The 17,170-nt window shown below is 43.3% G+C and overlaps 1 protein-coding gene across 1 annotated transcript; it reads right to left on the reverse strand.

Moving 5' to 3' along the window:
- Nucleotides 1-693: 693 nt before the first annotated feature.
- Nucleotides 694-17,048, reverse strand: LOC120029506 (aconitate hydratase, mitochondrial-like). The gene is made up of 17 exons (XM_038974759.1): nucleotides 16,981-17,048; nucleotides 15,611-15,753; nucleotides 15,161-15,419; nucleotides 13,498-13,590; nucleotides 13,114-13,272; nucleotides 12,831-12,981; nucleotides 12,477-12,581; nucleotides 12,147-12,238; nucleotides 11,952-12,057; nucleotides 11,578-11,735; nucleotides 11,241-11,314; nucleotides 5,285-5,396; nucleotides 4,887-5,168; nucleotides 4,524-4,715; nucleotides 4,106-4,238; nucleotides 2,460-2,581; nucleotides 694-2,284 (listed from the first exon to the last, which is right to left on the reverse strand). The coding sequence occupies exons 1-17, from the start codon at nucleotides 17,014-17,016 to the stop codon at nucleotides 2,153-2,155; spliced, it is 2,349 nt and encodes a 782-aa protein (XP_038830687.1). The 5' UTR covers nucleotides 17,017-17,048; the 3' UTR covers nucleotides 694-2,152.
- Nucleotides 17,049-17,170: the final 122 nt, after the last annotated feature.

Below are 17,170 nucleotides of genomic sequence, written 5' to 3' on the forward strand. Positions count from 1 at the left end.
ATTTTGCAGGTTTTCCTACTTACAAAGCATGTAGAGGTCTGTAATTTTTATCATAGGTACACTTCAACTGTGAGAGACGGAATCTAAAACAAAAATCCAGAAAATCACATTGTATGATTAAGTAATTCATTTGCATTTTATTGCATGACATAAGTATTTGATACATCAGAAAAGCGGAACTTAATATTTGGTACAGAAACCTTTGTTTGCAATTACAGAGATCATACGTTTCCTGTAGTTCTTGTGTGTTTCGGGTCGTTGTCATGCTGGAAGACCCAGCCACGACCCATCTTCAATGCTCTTACTGAGGGAAGGAGGTTGTTGGCCAAGGTCTCGCGATACATGGCCCCATCCATCCTCCCCTCAATACGGTGCAGTCGTCCTGTCCCCTTTGCAGAAAAGCATCCCCAAAGAATGATGTTTCCACCTCCACGCTTCACGGTTGGGATGGTGTTCTTGGGGTTGTACTCATCCTTCTTCTTCCTCCAAACACGGAGAGTGGAGTTTAGACCAAAAAGCTCTATTTTTGACTCATCAGACCACATGACCTTCCCCCATTCCTCCTCTGGATCATCCAGATGGTCATTGGCAAACTTCAGACGGGCCTGGACATGCGATGGCTTGAGCAGGGGGACCTTGCGTGCGCTGCAGGATTTTAAAACATGATGGCGTAGTGCGTTACTAATGGTTTTCTTTGAGAAAGGGGGGGGGGGAGGGAAGAGAGAGATTATATCGAACAGACATTGAGGCCATGGTACCATTTCTCCCATTGCACAGCAGACTCGGAAAGCTGCTGCACTTCGTCACTCAACTTTACTGCAGTTGGGATTCGATGTTTAAATGTGTTTTATAAAAATACAGAAAAATTCATAAAATGTGTAATTCCTTGCGGATATGTTTCTAGGCAGAGTTAGCTAGTATGTTTGAGAGAGTTCCCATACACTGCTAAGCAATGGGAGTGCTTTAGGTGTCTTTGACACCAGGTTCACTTCAGTGGTAAAGACAAGGATTTTTTTCCTAGCCAAGTTACCTGACTCAGACAAACTCTGGGCACTAACATGTAAAATTAGATAAGAGCGCAAAAAATAAATACAAAAATACACAAGACAGGGCAAAAGAGTCTGGTAGTCCAATCAACACTGTTCTCTATGAGGAGACCGCATTAAACATGTCAATGCACATCCAAGCTTTGAGAGAGAAAAAATACAATCACTAAAATATTTGAAGCTTTGACCTGTGTTGTATTATTATTCAGTGGTGGTGGGATGTTGTTACAAAGAGGTAACATACACATATAGAAAAATCAATTCGCCTTGTATTAACAAGCATGTGTATTCTATTCTTTGTATTTTGGAGAATCTACAACAAAATTAACAAAACACATCGTACGGCGTGTGGATAGAGCAGAAAGGACAAAGCAGACACTCGATCACTAACGCAGATAGATCGTGCTGCCTGCAACAGATACAGTGCTAGACTGGTGCAGCTCAGAGGCAAGGTGAGCGACTACAGGACTGACTGAAACAGACTTCAAGCCTCACCAATCGGTTTGAACTGATAACAGGAGGCGCTGCAATTGGCAGCGTATTAGGTTACCGTTCCGCTCAAAGTAGAGCGTGTTGGTGTGTACATATGACACTTAACGGTAAGTGTCCCTTTGAATACAGTATCTGCGAGACAACATTCATGCCTGACAGACAGTTAATTCTCTGTCTACCACAGCAACTCACAGTACCTTAAAACAACTCTACAGTAGTACCCATCTGTATGTATGCACTCCTATCTGTACTGCAAAGTTTGATGCGTTTCTTACATATGAACAGTTCTGTGGTTTGTGCTTGACTTGTATATACAGTGCAGGGCAGTGGATGTCACATGCAGTGGTTGATGATTGTACTGGACCGGAATCGTCATATATTTTATTCTTTACCACGTCTCAAAACTCTTAAGTCGCCTCCTCTCCCTCATCACTGATTGGTTAAATGGAGCTCATATTAAAAAGTACTTTTACCTTACAGATCAGTGATAAACATAAGGAGAGGGAGGAAGCCATTCAAGACTATTGAGACATCCCATATCTTTAAAACACAGCATGTCCTTTGTCCTCTCAACCCCTCCCCCTGTCTTCGTAGCTCTTCTTCCCTCTCTCAAGTTACTGGAGCTCCTTCATTCTGTTGAGGGCCGAGCCGGCCTGAAACCATTCGATCTGTGTCTCGTTGAAGGTGTGGTTCAGCTGGAACTCATCTTTGGTGCCATCACTGTGCTTCACTACTGTAGACAGGGGCTGGAGGGGCAGGGATACACCATTAGAGATACAGACATGTGAACCTTCTGGAAACAAAGTCCCAGACCCTAATCTGGAGGTGGGCGATTCTGATCCTGGACAGTCTCATTTAGACCATGATTAGTTCATGATAGGCTGGAACAAAAGCCTACAGATTGGTGTAAGTGCCACTCACCTTTCCTGGGGCGAAGGTTGCAAGTCCTTTGATGGAGATCTTGTCGTCTGGGCGGATCTTGTCGTAGTCAGCGGGGTTCTGGAAGGTCAGGGGCAGCATTCCCTGTTTCTTCAGATTCGTCTCTGTAGAGAGAAGGAAAGAAAAAAGGTTAGTTGGGTGGATGTTGAAAAGGAAGTTGGCGAGGGAAGCAATGTAGATGCAATGTTCTGCTTACACACAAACTGTTCCTTTTAGCCTGTACGTAAGTTACCGTGGATCCTGTTGTAAGTTAACGTGGATCTAGGGCTGGGCGATATGCCCAAAATAACGTATGATTAATAAAAAAATTATTTTATTGATTAATAAAAGTTCTACATTTGCTTTATGAGTAGTGCGCAACACCTATTCTAAATTATTTCAATGGGTCTTTCTCCATTCTGATCGTTTTAAACTGTTCAATTCAACAAAAACAATTTCCTGCATTTACATCAATTTCTGCACTCATTTGAAAATTTCCACAGTATGAAAAAAGAAAAGAAACCTCTTTTTTTTACCCCTTTTTTCTCCCCAATTTCGTGGTATCCAATTGGTAGTAGTTACAGTCTTGTCTCATCGCTGCAACTCCCGTACGGACTCGGGAGAGGCGAAGGTCGAGAGCCATGCGTCCTCCGAAACACAATCCAACCTAGCCGCACTGCTTCTTGACAACGCACATCCAACCCGGAAGCCAGCCGCACCAATGTGTCGGAGGAAACACCGTACACCATAAGCCACAGGAGTCACTAGTGCACGATGAGACAAGGATATCCCTGCCTGGCCAAACCCTCCCTAACCCGGACGACGCTGGGCCAATTGTGCGTCGGGCCATGGACCTCCCGGTCACGGCCGGCTGCGACAGAGCCTGGGCTCGAACCCAGAATCTCTGGTGGCACAGCTTAGACTACTGCGCCACCCGGGAGGCCCCTAGGCCTCATTTTTAACCAAATGTTGCAATTGCGATTTAGATCAAAACACGGGTGAACTTTTGGAATCATGGAAATAGAATGTTTATTTTATAGTTAGAATATAAATAATAGTGGTCACTTTGAATACAGTGTTGTTTGACATGACAACGAATGAAAATGCCTTCGACTAGTTATTGTGACAGGGTAGTAACCAAAGTGATGTTCAGTGTTTCCTAGGGGACCCCATAATCTTTGGCTACATTAAATCTTTATTCATGTAGTCAACATATTCATGCTTCGCCTATTCCTCTGATTTAGAAGATACTGTTGCACAAACATGCGGATTTAGGCCTCCACCAGCACTGGTATCAGGCTGTATTAGCTAGCTACGTTTGCTCTGACTCAGTACTTTTATTAGCTAGTTAGCGATTAGCATTAATGGCTAACACAATTTAGTTTAACTTGCTGAGAAAATACAAACTAGCTGTTTGCAGATGTAAGAAACGCAAACAAATAGTAATTATAGAACGCTTGTGGATTTATATTAAGATCAAAGTGGAAACATCATCGTCATCAACATTGTGTTGCATTGACCATTTAACAAACATTCAAATAGCGTTACAGAAGGTATAGTAAAAACCCAAACCGGTCCGTGCATCAATACCGGTATATAGTAAAATACGGTATACCGCCCAGCCCTACGTGGATCTTGTAGTAAGTTACCGTGGATCCTGGCAAAGCTCTTGACGATGATGCATCTTCCTCCCAGGTGTCTGGGCTCCAGGGCTGCATGCTCTCTGCTGGATCCCTCACCGTAGTTGTCATCTCCCACAACCACCCACGACAGACCGTTGGCCTGGGAGAGGAGGAAGGTGAGGAGAGTTTAAAAAAAAGAAAAAAGAAAAAAGGGAAACCATTAAAATCCCTAATCAATTTCCATTTCTTACATTGATGGCCAAATGTTTAAGGGAATGCCTAATCGATATCAATCCCTCTTGGAAAAATTGATAAAAGGGTCTGAATCTTAACGAGACAGACTTTCAAAGGGAAATTAGAGCGAAAAGTACACTTGTTGATCTCAAATGAGGATGTGGTTTGAGCTAGGGGTCAAGGGTCATTGTTCATCATCCGGGGCGCTTACCTTGTAATGGCGGGCGACGTCAGGCACACCGCCGTACTCTCCTGTCAGCTGGTTCTTGATCTTGTTGACGCCGTCGTTCTCGATGTTGACTGCTCCAATTAGCATGTTGTTGGAGATGTTGTCAAGGTGACCACGGAACTTGAGCCATGGACCAGCGGCGCTGATGTGGTCTGTGGTGCATTTCCCCTTCACCTGGAGAGAGAGCATGAATGGTGGAATGGGAAAAGGAGAAGAAGAGTAAGGTTGACTGGAAAGGATCACATTTTTAAAAGGAGTCTTCAGTTACAAAATACATTTCTATCTGAACGTTCTATAATGTCGCACCCTCCTGAACAGACCCCAGTTTGTCCTTTGACCCCTGACCTTGATGAGGATTTGCAGGTCCTCCAGGTCACCTCCGGCCCACTTGTCAAAGGGCTCCAGCAGCTGCAGCCGGGTGCTGGTGGGGCTGACGTCCACCCACAGTTTTGAGCCACCCTCGGCAGGGGGGTGCTGGTAGGTGTCCTGACCGGGGTCAAAGTCCAACTTGGGCAGCTCGTCTGCACTGGGGGGCTTCAGCTTGAACTTCTCTCCATTGGCGGCCGTAAGGTAATCAACCTCGGGGTTGAAATCCAGGGTTCCTGCGATGGCCAGGGCTGTGACGATCTGGAGGAGCAGAGGACAAGGGAGGCAAGGTGTGTGTGCGCAAGTGTATAATATTTATATGCGAGTGAGAAAAGAGAAAGTCACAAAATAAGGTGCATTTAGCGTCCTAAAAGTACCTCAGGGGAGGCGACAAAGGCGTGTGTGGCTGGGTTGGCGTCATTCCTGGCGGTGAAGTTTCTGTTGTAAGATGTGACGATGGTGTTCTTCTCTCCCTTCTTCACATCACGCCTGAACAGAAACATCAACTTAACACTGAATCCCAAATGGCACCCTATTCCCTATATAGTGCACTACTTTTGACCAATGCCCTACGGGGATGCTATTTGAAACACATCCAATATTTTAAGACACATTTAAGTCTAAATGAATAACAGAATGAACATAAATAGGGCTGTGGCAGTCATGAAATTTTGTCAGTTGGTTATTGTCATGCAAAAGTCTGCCGGTCTCACAGTAATTGATGTTAATTAACAAACACGTTTAGCATCTCCAGGCCTCCACACAAAAGCTGCTGATGCGGGTCTTGGCGCCTTTGGAACAAAATCAATTGAATATACACCGTCACAATATATCCCTTTAGGACTATCCTAAACAAAAAAAAATAATATTGGGTGACCGAGAGTAATCTGTTCTACCAAAAAATTGGTAGAAATGTTTAAAACGTGTATTTCATTTTTAGACACATCCTATGTGTTTTAACATAATCAACTATATGCACTGAGCTTGTCTTATGCTTTGAGTGCACTGTTTGATGAAATAATTAAAAGACATGAGGGAGTCCGTCCGCAGTAGATTTGATTGTGCTGGACGGGCTCAGACTTCCTGCGCAGTGTTAAAAAATAAATAAAGACATCGAGAGACTGACGAGCACCCGTTGTCTCTCCCTCTCTCCTCCCTGCTGCAGCGACCAGCACAGAACATCAGTGTTTACTGCGCTGTCCGTGTTACTGAACCTGCAAAATAATAACAGCCATTTGACAAAAGTTCTGTTGCAGAATCCCTAATTTGTTTAGGAAAAACATGCCCTATTCCAGCAACCGTTCCTCTCGTTACGTGACACATGTATGCATCGCAAAATGGATGCAGAGGACATGAAAAATAAACTTGAAAACGGGGGAACGTTTACTGCTTCCTCAGGAGGGAAAAGGGAAGTCAGATGTGTGAAATAAATTTGACTAGTTGTGGAAAATACTGGCGATCAAGAAAAAGGTAAGGAGCAAGCGCTGTGTGCATGTGTACCAAACAGGTGCTGTTAGATTACAGTATAATTTGTCTGATGGTTTGGAACAATGTAAACACTAAATAAATAAGCGTGCCAGACCTTTTCAACGCAGATCGCGCTTAAAGTCCTGCCATCTCCACATTGGTTTATAGAAGCAGGTACCCACATGCCATCTCCTTATTGGTTATACCCACGTGGGTGATTGAAAGACGAACCGTTTTGCCGGTTGTCGTGGTAATACTATGAAAGTTTAGATGCCAATCACCATATAAGTTCAAAGATGAAAAAGCATGGAAGGAGGAGAGATGACTAGAAGCGATTCGGTTGGCCGTTTTATGTGTGGATTAATTGGCGGAGTAGAGGAGCTTGTGCATTTCAGGTAAAATAACAACTCAATGTATATATCCCAGGACAAATTAGCTAGCAACAGCAAGCTAGCTAAATAGGACAAATTAGCTAGCAAGTGCAAGCTAACTAGCTAAATTGCCATACATGTTAAATGCTTTTCGACCTGTCCCCAAATTAATGTCATTGGTTCAGAGTTTGTTTTGCTATTTTAACCTGTGTGTCGTGATCGTGTTTGGTGTAGGGGGACAAAATATATTTATGCACGACAGCGCACGCGTGCAGCCGGTTTGGGTTCCGTGTTAAGCCTACAGCTCGATGGTGGTTAAGGCTGCTATACTAAGCCTACTAATGTTAATGACAGGTATTATGATCATTATAATAACAATAAGACCAAGAAATGGGTTATTATAAATATTTTGAGACAATTTCGAACAACACAAAATAAACAATACCCTAACAACAAAGTGTAAAGCCTTCATTACAGAATAAAAAACAGGCATCTACATTTGCCCGGCATTTTAGCTATCGGTGTGAGGTTCGGCAGGCACCTAAGTCAGTTATGTAACTGCCTTGCTCAGTGGCAGTGTGGGTGAAACACCTGAGAAAAGCAAACCCTGTAGTCTGCCTGAAAGTGGATTCGCTAGACCAATACATTACTAATATTTTTCATAAACATGTGATCATTTTCGGTTTTAATTTTAAAGTACCAACTCAGAAAATGTCTGATTTAAGGCCTTCCAGTACTTGAATTTCAGAGCGCCAAATTCAAGTACTTTAAGCACCTTGTGCAAACCATGCCGTCTTCTAACTCCACTGCTGCCTCCGCATTGGTTCTCACCACCAATATGCTGGCTAACATTGCTATTATGCACATAGCAACATGGTATAGGAAAAGGTGACAATTGAAAAGCGCACTGATGTTTCAGAACCGCGGACAGCGAACGCTATCTAACGCGGGAGAAAGTGCATCGTTATCGTGTTGCACCATTGTTCTTATATAATAACCATATACAACTTCAGTAGCACGTCTTAGTGATGGACCGTGCCATCCCCACGGCCTCCACAATGGATTAGTCCACTCATACAGATGTGAATCAGACAAGTGTCTTGTACACAATTTTTTTATTGCTATATGCGTGACTGAAGAAATCTGTCGACCAAAAGCCTATCGACTAAATGGGGTCCGCCCTATATCCATCAATTTTAGGCAGGTCTAAAGATACATTTTCTTCATATCATAACGTATTTCTGAAGAACAGAATATGTGTTGGCCTACTGTATGTTATCTGGCTATGCACCATGTCGTAGGATTGTTCATTTTGCAGACAAGATATGCTTATAAATTCTGTGCCATTATTTTATAGTAAGAAGAATATAATTGAACTTAGCTGAATAAAATAAAAAGGATATTTTTCCCCATTCAGGAGCATGTGCATAAGTGGCTATATTAAGTGTAAAAATGATCATTAGAAAATGGTTCTGTACGCTAGATTTAGAGTTAATTGCTACTTTAGTTGTGAATGGATACAAACCTTAAATCAAAAGAAGCAGTGTATTCGGAAAGTATTCAGACCTTGACTTTTTCCACTGTTACTTTACAGCCTTATTCTAAAATGGATTAAATTGTCACACAATACCCCATGACAAAGCAAAAACAGGTTTGTAGAAATTTTTGCAAATGTATTAAATACAAAACTGAAATATAACATTTATATAAGTATTCAGACCCTTGAAGTACTTTGTTGAAGCACTTTTGGTAGCGATTACAGCCTCGACTCTTCTTTGGTATTGTAACGGCAGATTTCCTCCTCTTCGTCTGAAGAGGAGGTGTAGCAGGGATCGGACCAAGACGCAGCGTGGTAAGTGTCCATGTTTTAATAGAAACAACTGAACATGACACAAATACAAAATAACAAAGTAATCCTAACCGAAAACAGTCCCGTGTGGCACAAACACTGACACAGGAAACAAACACCCACAAACCAACAGTGAAAACAGGCTACCTAAATATGGTTCCCAATCAGAGACAATGAAAAACACCTGCCTCTGATTGAGAACCATATCAGGCCAAATGACAAACCTAAACATAGAAACACAGAACATAGACTACACCCACCCAGCTCACGCCCTGACCAACTAACTAAAGACAAAAACAAAGGAAATAAAAGGTCAGAACGTGACAGGTATGATGCTACAAGCTTGGCACATCTGTATTTTGAAGTTTCTCCCATTCTTCTCTGCAGATCCTCTCAAGCTCTGTCAGGTTGGATGGGGAGAGCCACTGCACAGCTATGTTCAGGTCTCTCCAGAGATGTTCGATCGGGTTCAAATCCGGGCTCTGGCTGGGCCACTCGAGTACATTCAGAGACTTGTCCCGAAGCTACTCCTGCGATGTCTTAGCTGTGTGCTTAGGGTTGTTGTCCTGTTGGAAGGTGATCCTTCACCCCAGTCTGAGGTTCTGAGCAGGTTGTCATCAGGCATCCCCTGTGCTTTGCTCTGTTCTTCGTTCCCCTCGATCCTGACTAGTCTCCCAGTCCCTGAAAAACATCCCCACAGCATGATGCTGCCACCACCATGTTTCACCGGAAGGATGGTATTGGCCAGGTGATGAGCGGTGCCAGCTTTCCTCCAGACGTGACACTTGGCATTCAGGCCAAAGAATTCAATCTTGGTTTCGTTAGACTGGAGAATCTTGTTTCTCATGGTCTGAGAGTCCTTTAGGTGCCTTTTGGTAAACTCCAAGTGGGCTTTCATGTGCCTTTTACTGAGGTGGCTTCCATCTGGCCACTCTACCATAACGGCCTGATTAGTGGAGTGCTGCTAAGATGGGAGAACCTTCCAGAAGGACAACCATCTCCACAGAGGAACTCTGAAGCTGAACTCTGTCAGAGTGACCAAGGCCCTTCTCCCCCCAATTGCTCAGTTTGGCTGGGCGGACAGCTCTAGGGGGAGTCCCAAACTTCATCCATTAAAGAAGAATGGAGGTCACTGTTCTTGGGGACCTTCAATGCGGCAGAATTTTTTTTGGTACTCTTCCCCAGATCTGCACCTCGAGACAATCCTGTCTCGGAGCTCTACGGACAATTCCTTTGACCTCATGGCTTGGTTTTTGCTCTGACATGCACTGTCAACTGTGGGGCCTTATAGACAGTTGTGTGCCTTTCCAAATCATGTCCAATCAATTGAATTTACCACAGGTGGATTCCAATCAAGTTGTATTGTAGAAACATCAATAGAAATAGGATGCACCGGAGCGCAATGTCAAGCCTCATAGCAAAGGGTCTGAATACTTATGTAAATAAGGTATCTTTTTTATAAACATTTCTAAAAAACAGATGTCTCCTGGTCATTATGGCGTATTGTGTGTAGATTGATGAGGAATTGGTTTTATTTAATCCATTTTAGAATAAGGCTGTAATGTAACAAAATGTGGGGGGAAAATCAAGGGGTCTGAATACTTTCCGAATGCATTGTACACTGTACATGATGCGACTATCGTCATTGATGATTTGAGAAAGTCGAGAAAAAGAAAAAAAAGCTGCCACTACCTTGCCTCAGGCTGCACATGCCGTTTCCTCATATTTTCACCCATCAGACTATTCTCCATTTAATCTAGTCTTTACTCATATGTAAAATTAGTTTTGATTTAGAACGGCCCATTATTAAATTGGCAAGATAAAAAAAAAAAAAGACATGTCATCCGTATACACTGGAATAGCGAAGATGCCACTTTCCTGCAGGTATGTTTTTCACTCTGTTGGATAGGCTACTTGAGTAATTTCGCTGCACGACAGGTGAAATTCCACCCAAACCTGTTCCTGCAGATACCCAGTGCTTAATTTGGGAAAGTGAACAGTAACATATTTTCACAACGAAACATTAGATTAAACTGTTGACAGCCCCTCTCTCTGCACACTGGAGAAAGGAATGAAGGAGATAGTAGCTAAAAGGTATTGTCAGCCTATATATATATTTTTATATACACATCTTTTCCTGTCATGTATATTATGCAGTAAGCCATGTATTGTATAAAGACACAATCATTATTTTAATTCAGTGTTCTTGGGCTCAAATATAGGCCTATGCTTACAGCATATGGCTGTTTTGAATTAATCATCACCTTAGAAAAACGCTGTCCATTTCATTGTGTTAGGCTTTGAGACATCCACAACTGTTTTCCACTAAGTTGCAACCTGTTGAACTTCTTTCTTCAAATTGATCAATCACAGTGAGGTGAGTTTTAAAAGCGTATTCCGTTTTCATGCAATTTGCAATTATATTTGCATTGATGTCAGAGTGGTTTGAAGGACAGTAGAGCCCTGAGTACCAGGCCATTAGCAACCTGATGATCGTACTACTAATGCATGTCCAGAGTGCATAACAGGAGATTACCGTGACTCAACTGTCACATTGAATTTTACTGCTGTCATGACTCATGACTGCCAGTAATAAGATCACCCTAACAGCTCTTAACATAAATGAGTAAGTCAACTAATTATTACCTGTCCCACTGTCCAATGCAGGGTCCACAGGCGTTGGCCAGGACCATTCCACCAACATCACCAAGGATCTTTGTCTACAGAACATACAGCTTCAATTAGGAGCAGCTAGTAGAAGTAGTTCCTGCTGAAGATATCAACATCCAAGGCTCCAATTACAAATTGACTACATATGATGCCCTTAAAACTAGAGCAGAGTTGTGCCAAAGTTGACATCCTCCTAAGAATCAAGGATGTTAACAATATTTTACAACAGTTATCCTGTTGACCAGCACCCAAGACATCCCTGATCATATCCCCTTCCCCTATACTAGACATCTGCCCGTGCCCAGGGACTCACATATCCATCTCGCTCGATTGTGGCGCGGATCTGTTCAGACCCGGGGGTGATGGTGAACGCAGCCTTGCACTTCAGACCTTTGTCCAGGGCCTGTTTGGCCACGGAGGCAGAGCGGCCCATGTCCTCATAACTGGAGTTGGTGCAGCTGCCAATCAGACCTGAGGGGAGGGGACAGAGAGCTTAAGGAGCCACCTGCTGCATGTCTACTTTCTCAGTAGAAAATCTATAAATCAGTATACAAGGCTAAAGCCAGATGTATAGTTAATAATATAGTAATAGCACAGCAATAGCACAAAAATAGCTCTAAACAGAGACATGGTTGTGAGAGCCAGTGGCCAGCTGTGAGGTCAAAAGGATCTGAAGGCTGCACTGACCCACTTTGACCTGCAGGGGCCAGCCATTTTTCACTGCCGTGGCCCCAATGTCTGCCATGGTGTGGGCCAGGTCAGGGGTGAAGGGCCCATTGATGTGGGGCTTCAGCTAGGAGGGACAAAGAAAAGTAGCATGGTTAGGTTGGGTGCGTGGAGGTGTGTGAGAGAGAGAGAGAAAGAGCAGGGGAGGGCACTCACCTCATCTAGGTTGATCTCGACCATTGAGTCATACTCACAGCCCGCGTCAGGAACCAGCAGATCAGCGTAATCGTCAGCCAGGGCAGCAATGTCTGAGAGAGGGAGGGCAACGGGTCAGATAAATGGATCAAACAGCTCTTTAAAAAGAAATGACAACCCTTTCAGGGGAGTGTCCAAAATGGCACCCTATTCCCCTTATAGTGTATTATATAGGGAATAGGGTGCCATTTGAGACGCATTCCCAGGACTTCCACAAACATATTCAGCATATAACCGGAGATCATTGCACATCACACACATAGACGTGTTTGACGACATGAACTGACTGACCTCCACGGCCAGTCTTCTCCAAGTAGGTCTTCATGCGGTGGTTGTAGGGGAACACAGAGGTAGTGGCTCCAATCTCAGCCCCCATGTTGCAGATAGTGGCCATTCCTAAAACCCACAATGGTCTGTAGGTTACTATAGGCATTTCTACAACACAAAATCCCAATGTGGCTTGATAGTAAACACTTGATGATTATGTATGGTGTGAGGAGCACAAAAAAAAACAGAAGTACAGTATATTAGACCAGAGATCAGCTGGTCACCATCCTAGATAGATTATGAACTGTCTTATTGACTACATAACCCCTATGAAGTGTGCAGTAGAGTGCAGAGGTAACCAAGTCCTCCCTCTCTGACCTGTGCAGGAGATGGAGTCCACCCCAGGTCCGTGGTACTCCACAATGGCTCCAGTACCTCCCTTTACGGTCAGAATCCCAGCAACCTTAAGGATCACATCCTTGGGGGATGTCCATCCTGACAGCTTGCCTGTCAGCTTCACCCCAATAACCTGACGTTGGAGAACATGGTTAAGTGATGTTTATGTAGTATCAGTTGTAGAAATGCATTATACCACTGTACTATATTACTGGGACTTCAGGAATAAGGTTTGTGTTAAATATAAACTGGGAATCACACTTACATTGGGACACTTGAGCTCCCAGGGGATGCCAGCCATGACATCAACAGCATCAGCCCCTCCCACTCCAATGCAGATGGAGCCCAGTCCACCACCATTGGGTGTGTGAGAGTCTGTGCCAATCAGCAACACCCCTGGGTAGGCATAGTTCTCCAGGATGATCTGAAATGGTAGTCAAATATGGTACTTACCACTGCAAACATAGCTCTTCATTATAAATGTGCAATATCTTGTTAACATTACGTTAACATAATGAAATTCTGGACATACATTCATAAACAATTTATTGGAATGTAATTCTATAATCAAGTGAATGCATTACCATAAATCAACACTAGGAAAAATAGTGCCTTCAAGTGTAATTTCAGATTAGCCTTGTTACTGTACCTGATGGATTATGCCAGAGCCTGGTTTCCAGAAGCCCACTCCATATTTAGCTCCAGCACTGGCCAGGAAGTTATACACCTCCGCATTAATATCCTAAGGACCAAGAGAAAAGGACAAATATTATTACTGGTACTTTATTCCCTAGTCCATCCCCCAGGACTGATGATTTTACATTTTAGTCATTGAGCAGACGCTCTTATCCAGTGTGACTTACATGAACAATTAGGGTTAAGTGCATCGCTCACCTAGCCAGCTCGGTATTTGAACCAGCGACCTTTCCGTTACTAGCCCAAAGCCATTAACAGCTAGGCTACCTGCCTCCATCCCCCTGACCAGGACTGAAATATCATGATTTTAGGGGCAAGGTCATTTGGCCTTGCAGAGGTTCCCAACCTGCTAGGTCACCAAGGACATTAACCAAAAGAGACAATAAATGCATTTGAAAACATAAAAGCTGGTGTTTTTTGGTTAAGAAAAAAGTACTAAAATAATTAGCTATGTCAAAGTGTAGGTGATAGGCTATGCATATTGGCTACAGCATCTCATGTCGACACCAACATGAGGCACCAGAAAATGTAGCCAAACTTGAATGAAAAATATAATGTAGGATAATTAATATTATCGCCTAAAGGCTTGATTCTGTCAACATACTCAAGATAGGCCAGTGCCTGTTGCGCACCACAACGTCACCCACCTTGCAATCTGAGCGGAGTCAGTCAGCATTTTGAAGCCATTTAACCATAAACGTAAAATGTTTCAAACCTGGACTTTTTATTTTATGAGGCATGTCTTACCTTACTTCAAAATAGCCTAGTCAAATTCTGGCCATAGGAATGTTGAGGGAATTATTTTATAAACCCTTCCTCATATCATTGAAACCAGTAGGCTATTTCTCTCATGTTCAACTTTCATTGTCCAGCAGCCAGACACAATCCTAGCTGTAGCTTAATATCTTCCCTCTTTCTAAAGGATATTTTCATTTGCCACATTTTCCCGCTAATTGCATTTTGGAAGAGTCGCACATATAGCCTACTGCCTTGTGCACGTATACTGTGAAGAAATAACAGTTTCTCAACATATTAAGCAAAAAATTCTGATCTGTTGCACCAGCCCAACTGCTTTTAAAAGTTTTTTTTTTTTATTAATTTGGGATCTATCATCCCACAACTGTTCCAGATTCTGTTTGGAATATTTATTTATCGTACAAAACTAGCTGAGCAATAGAAAAGGTATATTTTCGTACTACGGGAGGATAGTAGATTGACATAGTCTATTGCTTTTGCTAAATGTTATGCATCTTGTTGACTGAGGAAAAGTAAATGTGGACAGTTCTAACTTATTCAATGTGTGCCTCGACATTAAATAAGAATGGCACACACCGTTGCATCCAATGTGTGGGTCTTCACTTGTAGCCTACTTCAGAGCTGCGAGGCCTGTGATAAGGACCAGATGACTTGATGGACATTGGCCAATAAGAATTGAGATATGAGAGAGCCATGTGAGTGAGGTGCTTAGGAGTACAGCGATTGGCAGCCGGGAGATTATTATATTCAGCCACTTTGGCCGCGAGGCATGGATTTTTTTAGGGGGCATTATGGCCACAAAGGGGGGAGACGGCCGTCGCTGTCACCGGGAAATTCGAGGCCTGCCCCTGACCTCTCACCTTTGCCCTCGCCAGGTCCTTGGCTCCTCCAATCTGGGCCTCGATCAGATGATCACAGTGGATGGTGGAGGGCACAGCCACCTGGGGCAGGCCACTGCTGATGAACTGCAGCATGGCCATCTGGGCTGTGGCGTCCTGCATGGCCACGCGGTCCGGCCGCAGACGCAGGTATGTACGGCCCCTGGCAATGTCCTGCCCCACAGGGTCATCCAGATGGCCGTAGACAATCTTTTCTGAGAGGGTGAGGGGACGGTTGAGTCTGAAAGGGAGGGCAGAGAGTGTGCAGAGTTACTGTTAAGGGCTACAAGTAGCTCTAATTGTACAGCTGACATTGAAGTTGGCTAAGTAAGAAACAGAATGGCACCATACTAGAACAGGCCTGCCACCCATCTCACTGTAAACATAGTGAAACAGGCACATGTTCTAGTGTAAACAGAGAGGCATACTGACCTCTTGCGCACAATGTTGACATTCTCATTGAGCTTCTCATAGTTGACGTAGTTGCTGGGCTCAAAGCGGCTCATTGACACTTTGGCCTTGGCATTGAAGGCTGCAGACACGTGCATGCGCCGCACACCCTGGCCCAGGGCAAGCTGGGGACAGAGATAATAATAATAATTTAAAAAAAGTGAACATAAAAATAATTTGGGCCTAGAGTTAGATAAGTATTTGGTTGCTGTACTGTAGCCCATGAGTAAACAACTTGGATGAAAAAGTGTGCCTGTACCCACAATGAAATAAACCATAAAAAGGGAAGGGTGGGTTTATTACAAAGTTATGCACAAGTGTGTGTATAGAGAGCAGTATGTGGCTGGGAGTTGCCAATAAAAACGTAAACATTTTCTTGTTGAGCACATAAAGACTCATTCTAGCTCAAGGTGAAACAGCTCTTCCTGTGCCTCTAGATGGGAGCAGTGGAATTGGATGGCTTTAAGAACTTTCATTGTATGGAACCAGCTGAGATCATTGGCACAATGTGAGGTTAACAAGCATTCGAGAATATATGCATGTGTTTGCCAGCATGCCAACGTCAAATACAAAGACAGAAAGTTATCTGGAATTTTTTTATGTTTAGTCACTAATCAGCACTAAATGAGTCCTTCAATTAAAATCCCTGAACCCAGGCATACAACTGACAGCTAAGACATACAGCTGAGACATACAGCAATAAACAGGTATTGTTTTCTTTCCGTGTCACCAAAGAGGTACTGTCACTCAAAGGTATGGGGAGGAAACCAGACCTATGAACATCAAACAGCTCTAAAGATCAGATAAAAAATAAAATAAAAACATCTTAGCATAACGCCAATAAATCCATTTTGACTTGAGATAAAAAAAATAAAAAAAAGACCAGAAAGGTCTCGTATGACAAACTGCTTACTAATGACACCCCTCTCTCCGGACACTAGTCTAACCGTGTTTTCACCGAACATACTGCGTCGTGCTTGCCAGCGCCTTGTGCGGTTGCTATGCGCACTAACCTTGCGTTAACCTTGCGACCAACAAACGTGTCCTCGGTTGAAATGACATATAGAGCGCAAGACATCTTACATTAGGGCACCTTCATCCAATTTTCAACATTACAAATGGCTTTAAAAAGCCATATTTGTGTGGAAATGACAAACTTGAGTTCATGACGAAGCTTTGACTCAGGACAAGATGACCTGGGTAGTCGGCAAGACTGATCGTACTCTCTCAAACAAACATCATATATAGACATCAGGTCCACATACAAAGTGCATTCACTTATATTTGAAAGTGAACTCTCACACATCGATGGTACATAAATGTGATAAAATGTGTGAAAAACTGTCACCTACCTGGAGCCGGGCAACGGTAAGACAGTATATCGCCATTTTGTTCACTGACAAAGATGTGTCGAGCAGAGGTGACGTCAGGTTTTGTAGCCGTCTAGGTCGCGTGTCTTTGCAGGAAAATAGAACGCACGTGTAAAGTTGTATTAGAAATATAGCTTTTCTGTGTCCTACTCTAATTTTGAAATCAGAAATG

This window comes from Salvelinus namaycush, chromosome 35, assembly GCF_016432855.1.
Source record: "Salvelinus namaycush isolate Seneca chromosome 35, SaNama_1.0, whole genome shotgun sequence".
Lineage (NCBI taxonomy): Eukaryota > Metazoa > Chordata > Actinopteri > Salmoniformes > Salmonidae > Salvelinus > Salvelinus namaycush.

What these genes read in the sequence shown, in the direction of transcription:
- LOC120029506 (XM_038974759.1), bottom strand. Translation starts at nt 17,016, where the DNA reads ATGGCGATATACTGTCTTACCGTTGCCCGGCTCCAG. An exon ending in GCTCTGGCATAATCCATCAG is followed by an intron (nt 13,273 to 13,497) that starts GTACAGTAACAA and finishes CTACCATTTCAG; the next exon opens with ATCATCCTGGAGAACTATGC. An exon ending in GGACTCCATCTCCTGCACAG is followed by an intron (nt 12,582 to 12,830) that starts GTCAGAGAGGGA and finishes TGTGGGTTTTAG; the next exon opens with GAATGGCCACTATCTGCAAC.